This window comes from Balaenoptera musculus, chromosome 10 (assembly GCF_009873245.2).
Source record: "Balaenoptera musculus isolate JJ_BM4_2016_0621 chromosome 10, mBalMus1.pri.v3, whole genome shotgun sequence".
NCBI lineage: Eukaryota > Metazoa > Chordata > Mammalia > Artiodactyla > Balaenopteridae > Balaenoptera > Balaenoptera musculus.
In genome coordinates this window covers 23080943-23098440 of record NC_045794.1, presented here as the reverse complement: position 1 = coordinate 23098440, position 17498 = coordinate 23080943, and the positions used below count along the sequence as shown (strand labels likewise).

The following is a 17498-nucleotide window of genomic DNA, read 5'->3' as shown; positions in this document are numbered from 1 at the left end:
CTTTTCCCTGAAACAGATTCCTTTTCCTGGCATGCAGTATAGGACAGAGATCTAAAGAAGACCCTTGGTCTTCCTTTGCTTATTCCTTTCTTATACTTTTTGAGCCAGATTTCACTCTAATCTTTTAGATCTTTACAAATCTGAACTTTCAGAGTCTTCTCAGTGGTCTGCAGCGAACTCCTCTGCCGGGTCTTCTGATCAGCTCAATATGAATTTATGTCATTAACATTCCTGTACCTAAAACTCAATTCTATTTCCATCATTCTGCCCTCCAAGTCAGACCAGGGTTATTCCCAAACCAGATGTGATTTCGACTACACATATACACAGAATACTTATTACACTTTGATTTACAATTCAAGCTCAAATAGGGGAACTTCTAAAGTCAGAAACGATCACACACGCCCCAAGAAGCATCAGCTAAGGACCTCCTTCACCCAATGTGTTGTAAATGTGAGAATATCTAGAATAGTAAGGTGTGATGAATTTTCAGGTACTACTTACAAGTCTGAATAAAGTTTTAAGAGAAGTTGCTGAATTTAAGGAGGTTTTCTTTTCTAATAGTGGAAATCTGTCAATAACTTAAAATTATAATAATTAACATTTAAAAACTTCAAAAATATTGAGAGGTATGTACAGCAGGTATTATCATCTTCATATTATGTATGAGAAAACTAGTAGAAATATAAAGGCTTTTCAAGTTCACATAGTAAACTTAAGATGAAGCTTTTAGTGAAACCAAGTTTTCTGACATCCAAATTAGTATTTTCTCCACTTACAGAATACGGACAAGCATCAAAATGAATACCTATAAAGTTGAAAGACACATCTGTATAAAATCTCAGTAGCCAATAACAACAAAACAAACCCATCAGGGACTTCAATTACAGGCAAGACTTCACAAACCCAAGTGTGGAGGCCATTTTCAAACTCACCTTTTAAAGATCTCAAGTGTTCGACAGCCATTCTTAAAACCGTCAGTTTGTCCAGTTTCCGTGCCACGGGATTGCACTGAGGGATCATCGCGGACAGTTTTTCAATCAGGTTGTTCATTTTATCTCTCCTCCGCTTTTCGGTTTGGCTATGAGCTTCTCTAAGAAGGAGAGAGAGCCTCCGTTATATTTAACATTTTACAGGCCCCCAGTGACCCCAGAGGCGCTAGTGGGAGCACAGGTGAGGCCAGTAAGCCCCCGCTGTTCCTCCTCCTGTCTTTGGCCCTGCAGGTGGCATTCAGGGAAGAGGCAGGAGTGGCACTCATTCACACTGCTTTTACCTCCCCCCCCCCAATACCCTTGCTCCTTCCTTCCTGACCTTATTCCCTGAAACCTTCAAGAACTCAGACCTCTGTGTGAGAGCTGAGGCAGGTGGTTTTTTAGCTTCCCCACAGTCGTAGAGGAAGAATGGGTGGCCTTCTATTCAAAGCTAACCCCTTTCTGGTCTTTGCTTGAACAGTTATCAGCATTTTAAGCTCATTCTCTTTCAATAGCTCCTTCTATGCGTCGATAAATGGGCTCAAGTCTCTTCCCTTTGAGGAAGATACCCCTTTCCAGAATTCTAGGGATTTTTTTTTCCTTGCTACTGTCTTCCCTCCTTGGCCAGCCTCCTGAGAGTACGGTCTCCACTTAACCTTTCATCTCCCAGGTGCCTCTCCTATTAAAATCAACCTCCCAGGACTTCCCTGGTGGTGCAGTGGTTAAGAATCCGCCTGCCAATGCAGGGGACATGGGTTCGATCCTTGGTCCAGGAAGATCCCACATGCCATGGAGCAACTAAGCCCGTGAGCCACAACGACTGAGGCTGCGCTCTAGAGCTCACGAGCCACAACTACTGAGCCTGTGTGCTGCAACTACTGAAGCCCATGCACCTAGAGCCCGTGCTCCGCAACAAGAGAAGCCACTGCAGCGGGAAGCCCACTCACTGCAACGAAGAGTAGCCCCCACTCGCCACAACTAGAGAAAGCCCGTGCACAGCAACGAAGACCCAGTGCAGCCAAAAAAAAAAATTAAATTAAAATAAAATAAAGTAAAATCATCCTCCCAGCCCCCATTCCACTAAAACTACTCTAGCAGAGGTCATCCTCATCTTATGCAACCCCAGGGGATCCCTGCCTTGAATGTGACACTGTTGTCGTTGCTCATTCTTCGCTAGCTTCTGCGACCTCTCCTGCTCCTCCATCCTCTCCGCTCAGCTCTGCCCCCTTAAGCCTCCCTACTCAGCTCTTCCTCTGTCCTTCAGTACTGGTCCCCCAGAGACCCCTCACTTGACACCACTCTTTCCTCACCTATAGCTTCACCCTAAGAGATCGCATGCCTTCATAAGGCTTTACAACTGCTCATAAGCTACTTACCATTCAATCCCTATCTCATTCATGCTTTATCCAATTCCCAACCTTCAGAACTAGAATTATGCACCTCAGTGATTCATACGCACCCTAAACTCAAGAAATCCCAAACTGAACACATTCTCTGCAGTTGACCCCGTTTTAATCCTTCCTCTGCCAGCCCTGATTGCTCTTCCTTCTATAGGGTTTATCTTGATTGGTGAAACCACTAGACTAGCTCTAGACCCTTCCTTCCTTCTTCACCCTGAAGAGCCAAATAATCACAAACGTCTACAAATTCTAGTTCTTAAAATATTTCTTAAATATTTGAGATGGCTTGAGCCATGCGGTCAAACTGAAGTTGCAGAGTCACTTTCCCTAGAGTACACGCCCTGAGGAGCCTAAACATGGGAGGGCACTTGGGGCACCAGGACGCGCAGTTAACTTTGAATTTCAGATAAACAGTGAATACTTTTTTTACTATAAGTATATCCTTGTGCAATATTTGGGACATACTTGTACTAAAAAGTCTACATTACGTACCTGAAATTCACAGTTGGCCAGGTGTCCTGTATTTTATCTGGCAGCCTAGTCTGGGGGGGGCCTCATTCACACTCCCCAGTTCAGCAGATGAGGGGCAGTCTTGGCCTCCGGATGACACCACAACGATGTGATGTCACTTAATCCCCTCTCATCTCTGTGCCCCTTTTCTAACTCAGAGGTTACATGACTTGTCTATCAGCAAGAGGCTGAAACTTGAACCACACACGGCCCCGGTCTCTCGAGCTTACTGCTATTATCACAGTGCTCAGCAAGGTGGTCACCACAGCCCAAGAGAGAACTGGTTCTTTCCAGGGTAAAACGGTCATTCAGCTGCACTGACATAAGACAAATATTGGCAACATGTGAAATGTTCAACAAGTAATGCAACCTAAGCACTCTCTCTTAAGATTTGTTAAGAATCTTGTGATTCAAAAATAAACTCAAAATGGATCAAAGACCTAAATGTAAGGCCAGACACTATCAAACTCTTAGAGGAAAACATAGGCAGAACACTCTATGACATAAATCACAGCAAGATCCTTTTTGACCCGGCTCCTAGAGAAATGGAAATAAAAACAAAAATAAACAAATGGGACCTAATGAAACTTAAAAGCTTTTGCACAGCAAAGGAAACCATAAACAAGACCAAAAGACAACCCTCAGAATGGGAGAAAATATTTGCAAATGAAGAAACTGACAAAGGATTAATCTCCAAGATTTACAAGCAGCTCATGCAGCTCAATAACAAAAAAACAAACAACCCAATCCAAAAATGGGCAGAAGACCTAAATAGACATATCTCCAAAGAAGATATACAGATTGCCAACAAACACATGAAAGAATGCTCAACATCATTAATCATTAGAGAAATGCAAATCAAAACTACAATGAGATATCATCTCAAACCAGCCAGAATGGCCATCATCAAAAAATCTAGAAGCAATAAATGCTGGAGAGGGTGTGGAGAAAAGGGAACCCTCTTGCACTGTTGGTGGGAATGTAAATTGATACAGCCACTATGGAGAACAGTATGGAGGTTCCTTAAAAAACTAAAAATAGAACTACCATACGACTCAGCAATCCCACTACTGGGCATATACCCTGAGAAAACCATAATTCAAAATGAGTCATGTACCAAAATGTTCATTGCAGCTCTATTTACAATAGCCAGGACATAGAAGCAACCTAAGTGTCCATCATCAGATGAATGGATAAAGAAGATGTGGCACATATATACAATGGAATATTACTCAGCCATAAAAAGAAACGAAATGGAGTTATTTGTAGTGAGGTGGATGGAGTTAGAGTCTGTCATACAGAGTGAAGTAAGTCAGAAAGAGAAAAACAAATACAGTATGCTAACACATATATATGGAATCTAAGGAAAAAAAAAAAGGTCATGAAGAACCTAGTGGTAAGACGGGAATAAAGACACAGACCTACTAGAGAATGGACTTGAGGATATGGGGAGGGGGAAGGGTAAGCTGTGACAAAGTGAGAGAGTGGCATGGACATATATACACTACCAAATGTAAAATACATAGCTAGTGGGAAGCAACCACATAGCACAGGGAGATCAGCTCAGTGCTTTGTGACCACCTAGAGGTGTGGGATAGGGAGGGCGGGAGATGCAAAAGGGAAGAGATATGGGAACATATGTATATCTATAACTGATTCACTTTGTTATAAAGCAGAAACTAACACACCATTGTAAAGCAATTATACTCCAATAAAGATGTTAAAAAAAAAAAAAAGAATCTTGTGGTTATAGATGATCTTATTTGCAAAGCAGAAATAAAGACACAGACACAGAGAACAAATGTATGGATACCAGGGGGAAGAGGGGGATGATTTGTGAGATTGGGATTGACATATATACACTACTATGTATGAAATAGATAACTAATGAGAACCTACTGTATAGCACAGAGAACTCTACTTGGTGCTCTGTGGTGACCTAAATGGGAAGGAAATCCAAAAAAGAGGGCATATATGTATACATGTGGCTGATTCACTTTGCTGTACAGCAGAAACTGACACAGCAGTGTAAAGCAACTATACTCCAATAAAAATATAAATAAATAAAATAAACATATCTAGGTTCTGAGTGGGGGAAAAAAAGAATCTCGTGGTTACAAGTGACAGAAACCTTCACTTAAACTGACTTAAAAAGTATAAAAAGACTAAAAAGACTTAGACTAAAAAGAAATTGATAGCTTGTGTCACTGAAAAGCCCAGGTGACCACAATGATGGAAGCCAACTGAAAGACACCCCCCCCCAACAGTGCTCAAAGCTGGAATAGTCTGAGCAACAAAATAAATAAAGTAGCATTGGATTATATCCCAAAGTATAGCATGAATATGCAGTAGTCCATACTTATGTAAATAAATGATTGAATACATAAATGGGGGAGAAATCTCCCATACAGAAGAATTCCAAATAATTTATGTAGATACTCCATCCTCAAAAAGAAGCAACATAAATCCCCACTCCTTAAGCACGGGCTGCACATACTGTCTTCCTTCGATAAAATAATTTGACAGTGTCCAGCCACTGTAAAGTGAGGCATCCTTAAGATTTTTTGAAAGAGTATTTAAAGAATAAATATAATCATTCCTTAAATAAATAAATAGCTTGACAGTGGAGAAAGCTGACAGACCCCACCTCAGCCAGGTGATCCAGGTCAACATCAGCAGTGATGTCATGTGGACCATAGGCACCCCTGACACGATGTGACGAGAATGACACTTTGCTTCTGTGGTCTTCCTCCAAGTACATACAACCCCAGCCTAATCATGAGAAAAACATCAGGCAACTCCCAATTAAGGGGCATTTTACCAAATATCTGACCAGTATTCATCAAAAGTGTCAAAGTCACCAAAAACAAGGAAAGTCTGAGAAACTGTCACAGCCAAGAGGAGTCTACATGGAATGCGGTATCCAGGATACGCCCCTGAAACAGAAAAGGGCATTAGGGGAAGACCAAGAAGACGTAAATAAAAGACGGACTTTATTCAATAATAATGTACCAATATCAGTTCATTCATTGAGATAAATGTGCCACACAAATGTAAGATGTTAATAATAGGAGAAACTGGGTATGGTGTCTATGGGAGTTCTCTGTACTGTTTTCATAATGTTTCTGTAAATCTAAAACTATTTTAAAATTTAAAAAAAGGTTATATTAAAACGAAAAAAAGAAGAAGAAGAAGAAGAAGAGTTTGGGGAAGGCAATCTAATGGGAAGGAGGAAAAATAGGAGACTCGTGCCGATCTGTTTATAGAGACTTTAAACTAGATGGAAGAGTGGGGCTAAGGGGGCAAGCACTGACGGAGCTAACACCACCCGCCCAACCATTCACGCTTGGCCAATGACACTCCTGGAACAAAATAAGTACTTTGGGGTGAACTGGATGGAATTCAAGTTACCTGTGTATTTACATAAAATGCAGTTATCTGCTCGTACTTTGGTCTATTCATGAGCAGTTTTAATTTATTTTTATTTTTGGCCACACCACACGGCTTGCAGGATCTTAGTTCCCCGACCAGACTGAACCCAGGCCACAGCAGTGAAAGCGCCGAGTCCTAACCACTGGACCAGGGAATTCCCCCATGAGAACTTCTTAGATTAAAGATTTATGATTTTAAAAATGTTATGATTATCCACTTGCTAGAATGTTCACCTCTTCTTTCTAACAATATTACCCATTAGCATGGACAGTAGCAGTGGACAGAGATGCCTGATTCCAGGAATGTACAGCAGAAGAGAAAGTGACTTCTCTTAGAGCCAGGGTTTTGAGGGAGATGAGAACAGGTAGGAACAAGGTCACTTGGGAATAACGAATGATGATGCTGGGAGCTAGGAAAGACAGAGGAAGGTGAAAATAGCCAGTTTTTGAATAAGGTACTTTACTTGAAGGAGGTGCACCTGAAAAGATTTCTTGAAGAATTTTATTAAAGAAGGGCATATTTACCCAGATGCAAGTTCTCTGCTTAATAATTTATCAGGGCTCTGGCTCTTAATTCTGTGAACTGTTACTGTCACTTTGAACCGTGTCAGTGTTCTGCAGAGTCATATTAAAAAAAAAAACAAACCAGAATAAATGGAGAAAAAGCAAAACTGAGATCTGGCCATGTTGCCAGATGTAGGAAAAAAAAACTTGTTGACATTGAAAGAATATGATGAAACAACTGACAGACTTTATGGTGATGGATTCCTAATAATCAGACACTCCTTGTAAGTAATTCTGATTTGCTTATTGGATGAATTAGGTTTTCTCTAGTGCTTCAAGAAAATAATAGTTGTTTTCAATAAATAGCTATTCTAAGAAAAATTTAAAGACACATAAGCCAAAATGTTATTCAAGTAGATAGAGAAAAAAGGTATAAGGTATCTGATGATGGTATCAGATGGTTTTGTTTTGTTTTGTTTTGTTTTTAGAACTGTATTTATTTCCGGTCACTCCTACTTCTTCACCCTGAGTGGCTGCATTACTTCAAGGAAGGGGCCTCTGGCTCCACGGAGAAGGAAATGAGTTCCCATTTCAGACTTGCTATGCTGAAAGGTGGTCCAGCAGGGCTGAGGGAGCTCGGGAAAGCTCTGGACTCAGGGCAGGCAGGCACGCAGCGGGGACCCTGCCCTGTGGGATCCGCCTGGCTTCTCTGACAGAGAAGCAGAACTGCTGGCATCACCCACCTGACTCCCTGCATGCATTCCAGAGCTGGAAATGAGCTCATCAGAGCGAAAGGAACTTATTAAGATGAGCGCCACAGTTTGGGCCTGAGGTATCTGCATCTTCTCAGAGCAGAACATATGAGAAAAAGCTAATATTCATGAATCCATTCTATCTTGACATCACCATTTGCTTTGGCTAACGGTCTGCATGTGCGACCTTTCCCACCCACTGTGTACCCTCTCAACAGTTCAGTATATCTGAAGGACTTCATTTTTACTTGTTGTTCACCATCTTCCATTCTACAAAAAAGCAGGATAAAATATCAAACTACATGAAACAGATTTTCGGTGATTCTTGAGAAATAAATGTGGGATTAAGTCCAATCACCCTAATTCCTATTAAGTCTTTAGTTATACATGCTACCCTGAGCTCCTAATTGAAACAATTATTACTGTCTGCATGGGCTGCTCTCCTACTAACGCTGACAGATGCCTCATCCCCATTAGGTAACAAAACTATGTGAACTGACAATGAATAATAATTACTGCTCTGTTTAGAAATAATCCCATGCCAATCTTGAAAAGGAATATAATGTTCATAGAAATAACATTAAATAAAATAGCTATTTTTAAAACAATTGATGGATTAGCCAAAAATTTTATAATAGCTCTATTCAAATAGCCTGAAAATACATTAAGAATCTCAGATCTTTAATCAAAAGGAATTCATTTGACCTGAAAATTCATCTAGATGGTAAGAAATATTTTTAAAAACTGAAAACCGATCACTTGCCAATAATATTAATTTTCACATTAGTATATGCCTTAGCAGAATATACTAAATGTATATATATGTGTGTGTATAAATATTTATATATACATATACATACATACATGTGCTACATGGGTGTGTGTTTATTCATTCAGAAATGTAGTCGCCAGACCACTACCAAAGTGAAATATACTGATGGTGATAGAATACTTTCCACATTAAAAAACTATACAGACTGAATAGGTTTTTTTAAATATGTATTTTTAAAAATATATTCCCAAATGTATCATTTTTTGAAAGGGCATTTAAAAAATTCAGGGCAAAGCACCCATAATCTTATCTGGAAATAATCACAGTCAATATTTCAATGGGTCTCCCTCCAATCTCTTTCCTAGACATGTATCTAGATACATACAAAAAATAGCTTTGACTATTTTACTTAGCTATGGGGGTGGTGGTGGGGCATGGGAGGATATTTATGTAGATGTGTGTTATATATATGTATATATATATATATATATATATATATATATAAAATAAACAAAATTCAGATCATAGTGTAAAATTTTTCATGTCTTATTCACTTAACGCTATAACATAAATATAGCTTCAAATATTCTTGGAGAATATGATTTGCAATGATTAAATAGTGGCCCATTGGTTAGCTACACTATAATTTATTTACTAATTTTCTATTATTAGATATCTCAATATTCTAATTTTTCAATATTATAAATAGTATGACTAATACTATTGTGGTGCATGCATCTTTGATTATTCTCCTAGGATAAACCCTTAGACATACAATTTATGGATAACTATTTTAAGGCTTCTGACTCATCTTGCCAAATTTCCTTCTTAGAAGACTCAACAATGATCATTTTCCAGGCTTTGAAAAAAGTCTGACCTACCTTTGAACTATTTTATTCATGTGATGTATTTTACTTGAGGTTTCAAGAATATTTTTCTGCTTAAAAAAGACAAATACATGCTGTTTATAGAAAGTTAATAAAATTTATGAACAGATGCACATAAATATCCCAAATAAAAAAGGACCACTAAGATAACACCTTAATCAAAGGATGCTTTTCCTTATCCCTGTCTAAATAAATAGCTTTGATGATAGTTTATCAAAAATATTTTCACATGTGTTATTTCATTCTCACAGCATTTAAGAATCATGCAGTTATTACTACCCCCGATTTTACAGATGAAGGAATTGAGGCCCAGTTAGGTTAATGACTGCTCAAGGTCACAGACCTAACAGGAGGCCAGTGAAACTTATTCTGTGCTGGCTGGTGTAGCTTCCTCTATGCCTTGATCATTGCCAGCCTGCTCTGTGGTATAAAATTAAACAGCTTCTTTGAAGCAAAAGAGAGGGTTAGATTAAGTCAGCTTCTTTTTTTTTTTTCTCTTTTCTGTCTGACTTCATATTTATGGACTAAAACAGAAAATAATTATACAGATGAATGATTTTCTTCCTGATGGTCTGGAATTATATATACATATACATTACTTCAATCTCAAAAGGTAAAGTTTGGCTGTTTTAAATCATGCTTTTGCTTTGATTATACGTGTTTTAGCAAATTAACTCACTGACTGAACTTGCCTCCTTGGTGAAATCCAAACCCATTGTACTTAGGAAATCCAAATACACTTTTATTTAATGGTCCCTTGCAGAATAGAATAAAGGCACAACGTTGTTAGTCAAATAATTCATTTCTTTATTTGCAGCATGCACCTAGATAATTAGTAAATTTGCCCTTTGTATTTTTCTCCATGCTGGCATTTGGTCTATAGTCATAATATTTTATTTATGAATTTTAATAAGCTCTCTGATATTAATAACATTCACATTACTTAGATGCATTTTCTTAGTGTAGCATCTTATATTACAGTAACATAATTTTTCCAAAACACAGTGCAAGCTTTCCTTGAAAACTACTTCCACTGCATTTTGAATCCCTAAATCAACCAAACACAAACAAAATCGGAAGCAAATACGGTCAAAACAGCCTCCAGATTTGCTGCTTTCTATGCCTTTCTCTTTTTAAAATTTTCTTCCTTTGGTTTCTGAGATGTCGCTCCCACTTCAGAGCCCTGTCTCCTCACCTTCTGGGTAGGCGTCCCCTCCTCCCTGAGCCCCCCGTCTTCCCACTCCATACATGCATACATGCCAGTCCACTTGCTCTCTGTACATTAATGGTGTCTGAATCTCCATCTCCAGGCCAGGCCTCAACCCTGAGTTCCAGACCTTCATATCCATCCACCTACTTGAAGATCCCATAAACATCACACTCTCATTGTGGCCAAAACTGAACTCATCATCTTTCCCTCAGCCTCTGTGAACGAAAATACCATAATCCATCTAGGTGTCCAAGTCAGAAAACCTAGATGCTTCTTACATTTCCACTCTCCCCCATGAACAAGCATGAAATCTTAGAGGTTCTATCTTCTAAATGTGCCATAACGTGTCCCTCCCTTTCCATGCCCTTCCTGCCTAGGGCCACTCTCTTGGACCAATGCTCAGAAAAACCTATTCCCTAGCAACCATCTCTCAGCTGTTTTCTCTGCCTGCTGGATTTTCCTCCTTCAGCCCATCCTCCATGCTGTTTCCAGAGTGATCCTTTGAAAATATAAATCTGTACCACTTCACACTTACTAGGGTAACTTTCTTTTTAATGGAAAATAACAAGTGCCAGCAAGAAAATGGAGAAATTGAATCCCTCACACATTTCTGGTGGGAATGTAAAATGGTGCAGGCACTGTGGAAACCAGTTTGGTGGTTCCTCACAAACTAAACATAGAATTACCATCTGAGGGGCTTCCCTGGTGGCGCAGTGGTTAAGAACTCGCCTGCCAATGCAGGGGGCATGAGTTCGAGCCCTGGTCCGGGAAGATCCCACATGCTGCGGAGCACCTAAGCCCGTGCTCTACAACTACTGAGCCTGCGCTCTAGAGCCTGCAAGCCACAACTACTGAGCCCCTGAGCCACAACTACTGAGCCCGCGTGCCACAACTACTGAAACCTGTGCTCCTAGAGCCCATGCTCCACAACAAGAGAAGCCACTGCAATGAGAAGCCCGTGCACCGCAACAAAGAGTAGCCCCCACTCGCCGCAACTAGAGAAAGCCCGCACACAAGCAACAAAGACCCAATGCAACCAAAAATAAATAAATAATTAATTAATTTTAAAAACTGATGAATCTCCAAAAAAAAAAAGAATTACCATCTGACCCAGGAATTTTACTCATAGGTGTATACCCAAAAGAATCGAAAGCAGGGACTCAGATACTTGTATACCAATGTTCATAGCAGCATTATTCACAATAGCCAAAGGGTGGGCACAACCCAAATAGCCACCAAAAAATGAATGGTTAAGCAAAATGTGGTATATACATACAATGGAATATTATTTAGCTGTAAAAAAGAATGAAATCCTAATACATGCTACAACGTAGGTGAAATTTGAAAACATTACACTAAGTGAAATAAGCCAGAGACAAAAGGACAAATATTGTATGATTCCAATTATGCGAAACGTCTAGAACAGGCAAATTCTTAGAGCTAGAAAGTAGGCTAGAGGTTACCAGGGGCTGGGGGAAAGGTGGGTATGGAGAAATACTATTTAGTGGGTACCGAGTTTCTGACTGGGGTGAGGAAAAAGTTTCAGAAACAGTGGTGATGGTTGTACACACCATGAATGTAATTAATGCCACTGAATTGTACACTTAAAAGTGGTTAAAACAGCAAATTTTATGTTGCATATATCTTACTACAATAAAAAGTTTTTTTAAAAAGTGCAAAGGCAAGCAAAGTATTTAAAATGTAATCTGATCAAGCTCTTCTCATGCTTAAAATCCTTCCATTTTCCTTCTTGCATTCAAGACACCTTTCAGATTCTTTAGCAAAGACACTTTTCAGATGCTTTAGTTCAGCAGATGTTCATGACCTAGTCCATGTTTATCCCTCAAGCCTCACAGCTCACCTGCCTCACCTCCTGGGGTGCCCTCTGCTCTACTGTGACAACCACTTGTCTCCTGATCAGCAGTGCACTGCTTCATACTCTGTGCTTCTGCACAGCTGTTCCTTCTGCCTAAAGGACCTTCTCTACTCCTGCTCTGAATGGCTCATTTCCATTCTTCATTCAAAACTTAGCTTAAGGGCTTCCCTGGCGGCGCAGTGGTTGAGAGTCTGCCTGCTAATGCAGGGGACACGGGTTCGAGCCCTGGTCTGGGAGGATCCCACATGCCGCGGAGCAACTGGGCCCGTGAGCCACAACTACTGAGCCTGCGCGTCTGGAGCCTGTGCTCCGCAACAAGAGAGGCCGCGATAGTGAGAGGCCCGCGCACCGCGATGAAGAGTGGCCCCCACTTGCCGCAACTAGAGAAAGCCCTCGCACAGAAACGAAGACCCAACATAGCAATCAATCAATCAATCAAAAAAAAAAAAAAAAGACACCTCATTTAAAAAAAAAAACAAAACTTAGCTTAAGTCAACATCTCCAGGAAGCTGTCCTTCACTCTGATCCCAATATTATTTAAATACCCAACTTTCCTTGTTGCCATAATACCTAGGGTCCCCCTTATGGAAGCTATCATGATGTGCAATAACTATTTGTATCTTTCCCATTTGTACAAGTTTCTTGTATCCTATCTGTATGTCTCCCTCCTGGTCTACTGGGTATCATATAGCAGGTACTCAGTAAATGTTAATGACTACATTCCAGGGAATCTTCATCAATGACCCTTTTAAAGAACCAGCTCTCCACGCAAACCCAACAGTGCTGCAGAAAGGGTGAACCTTCTCATATATTCTTCTTTGTTTAAATATATCCAACACGTGGAGGCTCCACCAATGAAATCAACTTCATGCCCTGAGTCTCTGGGAAGGATGCAATACAGTCAGTACTTTGTAAAATCCATAAAGTACTTTGACATCCCTCATTTCATTAGAGAGAATGGAAAATGGTGGGATGAAAGAAGGATTGGGGCAGAATGGAGAAGCTCTGGGATAGATAATGAGCAAATCAGTGGGGTGTACGCTCTCTTTCTGCTGCTACTATATGCCGTCTTCAAGTAGGAATTATGTCAAATGATAGTCCAGGACTTACCTGCTGCCACTGGATGCTGATATTTCTACCCTTGTTGAAAGGAGATAGGGAAAGGGATTCTGAGAATGGTTTTCCACCACTTTTTCTTTCATGATTCCTGACCTGGGAGGAAGGAGGCCTTGGGTCACCCCTACCAGACATGCTGGAAAATGGACAGTATGGTTGTTCTCATGTGCTAGAAGCACCCTCCCCTCCAGTTGCGGAGAAACAGAAGCCAGGGTGTAATGAGGAAACTACTACACTGACAATCAGGCATTCCAGCTACCTGGATAATGTTGGGCAAGGCACTTGATATTTCTGAGTTCCAGCTGCTTCATTTTCTAAAATGCGGGTAATTGACTAAATAATCTCTAGTGTTGCCTTCTGCCAAAAAAATCATTATCTGTCATTACTTTGCATGTTTCTAGTATTTCCCGTGTCACTGCCCTCATTCTCCCATTCACTCTCAAAACCACTATAAGGTCTCAACCATGCCCCTACGTGGCTTCAAATCATGTGACTCTAGTTCTCACTTGAAAGCCACATTCTTATTTAGATATTAAGAAAGAACAACGGTGCTTATGATTCTAAAGAAAATAAAAAAGGACTAACAGTCACTTCTAGCTCGAGGTGAATGGGGACTAACCAACTGATAACTTAGGATGTAGCACAGCAAACGGTTCTAGATAGACTGTCACTTGATCAACTGTAGTTATTTACAATCATCCACATTATTGGAAGAGACTAAGAGAATACAGACAACCAAAAACAGTAGATAATCTTCAAGTCATTTATATGTGGCTTGGGAAGTGTGTTGGTACTTATATTTGAATAACACTGAATCTGCTGTCTTGGAAACTGAAGCTAAAGTATATGAAGTGTCCTAGGAAGAACTGAGTTATAAAGAGCTATGATGTTTCATTACGTCCTCATCCTGTCCCCCACTCAGGATTTTTCCCTTCATTCATGATTTACATAAAGTACCAGCCTAAAATGAGTTGCTCTAGATTGCTATATTTACTGTGTGTGCCCTATTACTTCCACCAGATCAACCCCAGCCTTGGGGAGGTCTTTAAAGAATATTTGGGACTGCAAGCTGCATTAGGCAATAAAAATGAACCAGGAGATAGTAAGTATTCTCAACATTGATTGTATAATCTACTTGGCTTACTAAACAGGGAAAACAAGAGTTTTATTTGATTAAAGTCGCCACAGATAACCAAAGGTTGGTTGTTACACGAATGATGAGTAAGGAAAGAAGCAAATGGTGATTATTATTGTAAGCCAAACATGCAAGAAGATGTTCTCCTCAAAGTCAAGTACTTCAATTAGGAAGGCAAATATCTTCCTGTGACCATAAATGTTAAGCAAATTAACCTCCAGTTGACCTTCCTGGATACCTAATAACCTTCAGAGTTGGATCAGTCAATGACAGAGGTGGCAGCTGGGTGGATAAATAATTGACCCTATCCAAATTTTTAATTACCATGTAATTAAAAATAATGATTTAAAAAGTAGTCTTTTTCTAAAGAAGATGTGGTATATACATACAACAGAATATTACTCAGCTGTAAAAAACAATGAAATGATGCCTTGTGCAGCTACATGGATGGACCTACAGATTATAATACTAAGTGAAGTAAGTCAGGAAGAGAAAGATACCATATGATATCACTTACATGTGGAATCTAAAATATGACACAAATGAACTTATCTACGAAACAGAAATAGACTCACAGCCATTGAGAACAGACTTGTGGTTGCCAAGGAGGGGTAAGGGGAGGGTTGGATTGGGAGTTTGGGACTAGCAGATGCAAACTATTACATATAGAATGGATAAACAACAAGGTCCTATGGTAGAGCACAGGGAACTATATTCAATATCCTGTAATAAACCATAATAGAAAAGAATATGAAAAAGAATATGTATGTATATATATAACTGAATCACTTTGCTGTGCACCAGAAACTAACAACATTGTAAATCAACCAAACTTCAATTAAAAAACTAAATAAATAAAAAGAAACTAAAGGTTTTAATTTGTTTTTAAAAGAAAAATAAAGTAATATTTTTCTTTTTTCCCTGGAGTCGAAGATTTCTTGGCGTTAGAGGAACAAATTCACTTACTGGGATGGGTCTGAATCACTCCCTTTTCGTTTTCTTGGAAACTCTGTCACATGTGGGCTGAAGGATCCAATAGTTGCTGGTTTTGTCCATGGGCTCAGATGACTGGAAACCATGGAAGCAATGCACTGGTTCCCTTCGATCAACACTTTACCTATGAGACATAAAGCACAATAAGGCATCTGTTTGAAACACTGACTTTTACTTTATACATATCCATATCCCACATTTTAAATGGCTTTTTACTTTGATATTTTAAAATGTCAACTAAACAGCAACATAACATAGAATGAAAGACTAATCATGTACACCCAAATATTAGTTAGAAATGTATTGTTAGTCTATATTTTTAAGTTTATTTTCCCTAATTGGAAAAAAAAATATGGATATTGTAGGAAATATGGAAAACACAAAAAAGTAGAAAGGAAGGGGGAAAACCAAATCTCACCAACTAATATTACTACTTAGAATTACTTCCTTGTAGAATTTTTCTACAGTTGTTATTATAGTAATTGAAGTCATAGTGTATACTCTGCATTATTTGCATATCATTGTGATAATAACTTTACAGTGTTATTACAAATTCTTTATAAATGATTCTAATGGCTGCATAATATACCATCGTGTAGCTGTGTCATAGCTACTTAACCACTCTTCTATCGTTGGAATGTATATTTGGTTTTTTTTCACTATCATAAATATGTATGGTGCTTTTATCTATGTGTATAAAACTTTTTATCTACCGGTTATTTCTTTTCATCTCCTAGTTATTTTTTTTTTGGGGGGGGATAGCATCTCAGAAATGAGTTAACAAGGTTAAGGGACATGAATATTTTTAACCCTGAATTGCTAAATATGATAGTAAAATCCTTTTGGTCTAAACTGTAGTTTACTAAATGTTTTATAAAATGTAAAACTCAGAATCACTGAACTAAAAATAACTTATAGTCTAAATATAGGCCTCTCTGAATATATTTCTCATATTAAAATTGACCTAACAAGTTTAAACTCATTTGCACCTTATAGACTGAAATATATAAGCAATATTTACAAGGAGAATGCAATACATCTTACAGTAAGAGTGGGAGCTTTTTAACACATCTCTAGCAGTAACTGATAGAGTGAGCATTCAAAAATAATGACATAAGAAATCTGATTCACACAACAGACAAGCTTGATATGATAGACATATATAGACCACTATACCTAGCAGCTTCAAAATCCAGTGTTGTTTGTTTTGAGGTACCAGTGGGGCATTTATACTGGACCAAAAAGATTGATATTATACATGAAACATTTTCTGACTACAATGTAATTATGCTAGACACCATAAAAAGACTGAAATTTAATGAGCTAATAATTTATTTTATGAAATTAGGAAAAGATGACTAAAATAAATCTAAAGAATTAGGAGAAAGGAAATCATTAAAATAATACCAGAAATAATGAAATAGAATACAAATTAGTACAGATCAAAAAAGCTAAACATAGGTTCTTCCAAAACATTGGAAACTCTAATAACCTTATGGCAAGATTTTTCCAAAAAAAGGAAAGAGGGAATAAATGAATAAAGATAGGAATGAAGATGGGATCATAATTTTAGATGCTCTAGAGATATAAAAGATAAATTCTCATGAATTTAGAAAAACATTATTCTAAAAATTTGAAAATATAGATGAAATGGAAAAATTCGTAGGGAATTTTTTTTTATTGAGGTATAGTCAATTCACAATATTGTGTTAGTTTCAGATGTACAGCAAAGCGATTCGATTGTACATATATATATGTACTTTTTCAGGTTCTTCTCCATTAGAGGTTATTACAAGATATTGAATATAGTTCCCTCTGCTATACAGTAAATCCTTGTTGTTTATCTATTTTATATATAGAAGTGAGTATCTGTTAATCCCATACTCCTAATTTATCCCTCCTCTCACTTTGTCTTTGGTAACTATAAGTTTGTTTTCTGTC

General features: G+C 38.5%; 1 protein-coding gene across 3 annotated transcripts in view; it reads right to left on the bottom strand.

Moving 5' to 3' along the window:
* Positions 1-17498, bottom strand: part of ARNTL2 (aryl hydrocarbon receptor nuclear translocator like 2) — a 95383-nt gene that overhangs the window by 38378 nt on the left and 39507 nt on the right. For all 3 annotated transcript variants that reach the window (XR_005021525.1, XM_036866267.1, XM_036866268.1), the window contains exons 2-3: positions 15531-15681; positions 936-1093 (exon numbers count right to left, since the gene is read on the bottom strand). Coding sequence is in view for 2 of the 3 variants with exons in the window: in XM_036866267.1 (XP_036722162.1) it covers positions 936-1093; positions 15531-15681 (309 nt within the window). In the remaining variant the exon portion in view is untranslated. The remainder of the gene's footprint in view (positions 1-935; positions 1094-15530; positions 15682-17498) is intronic.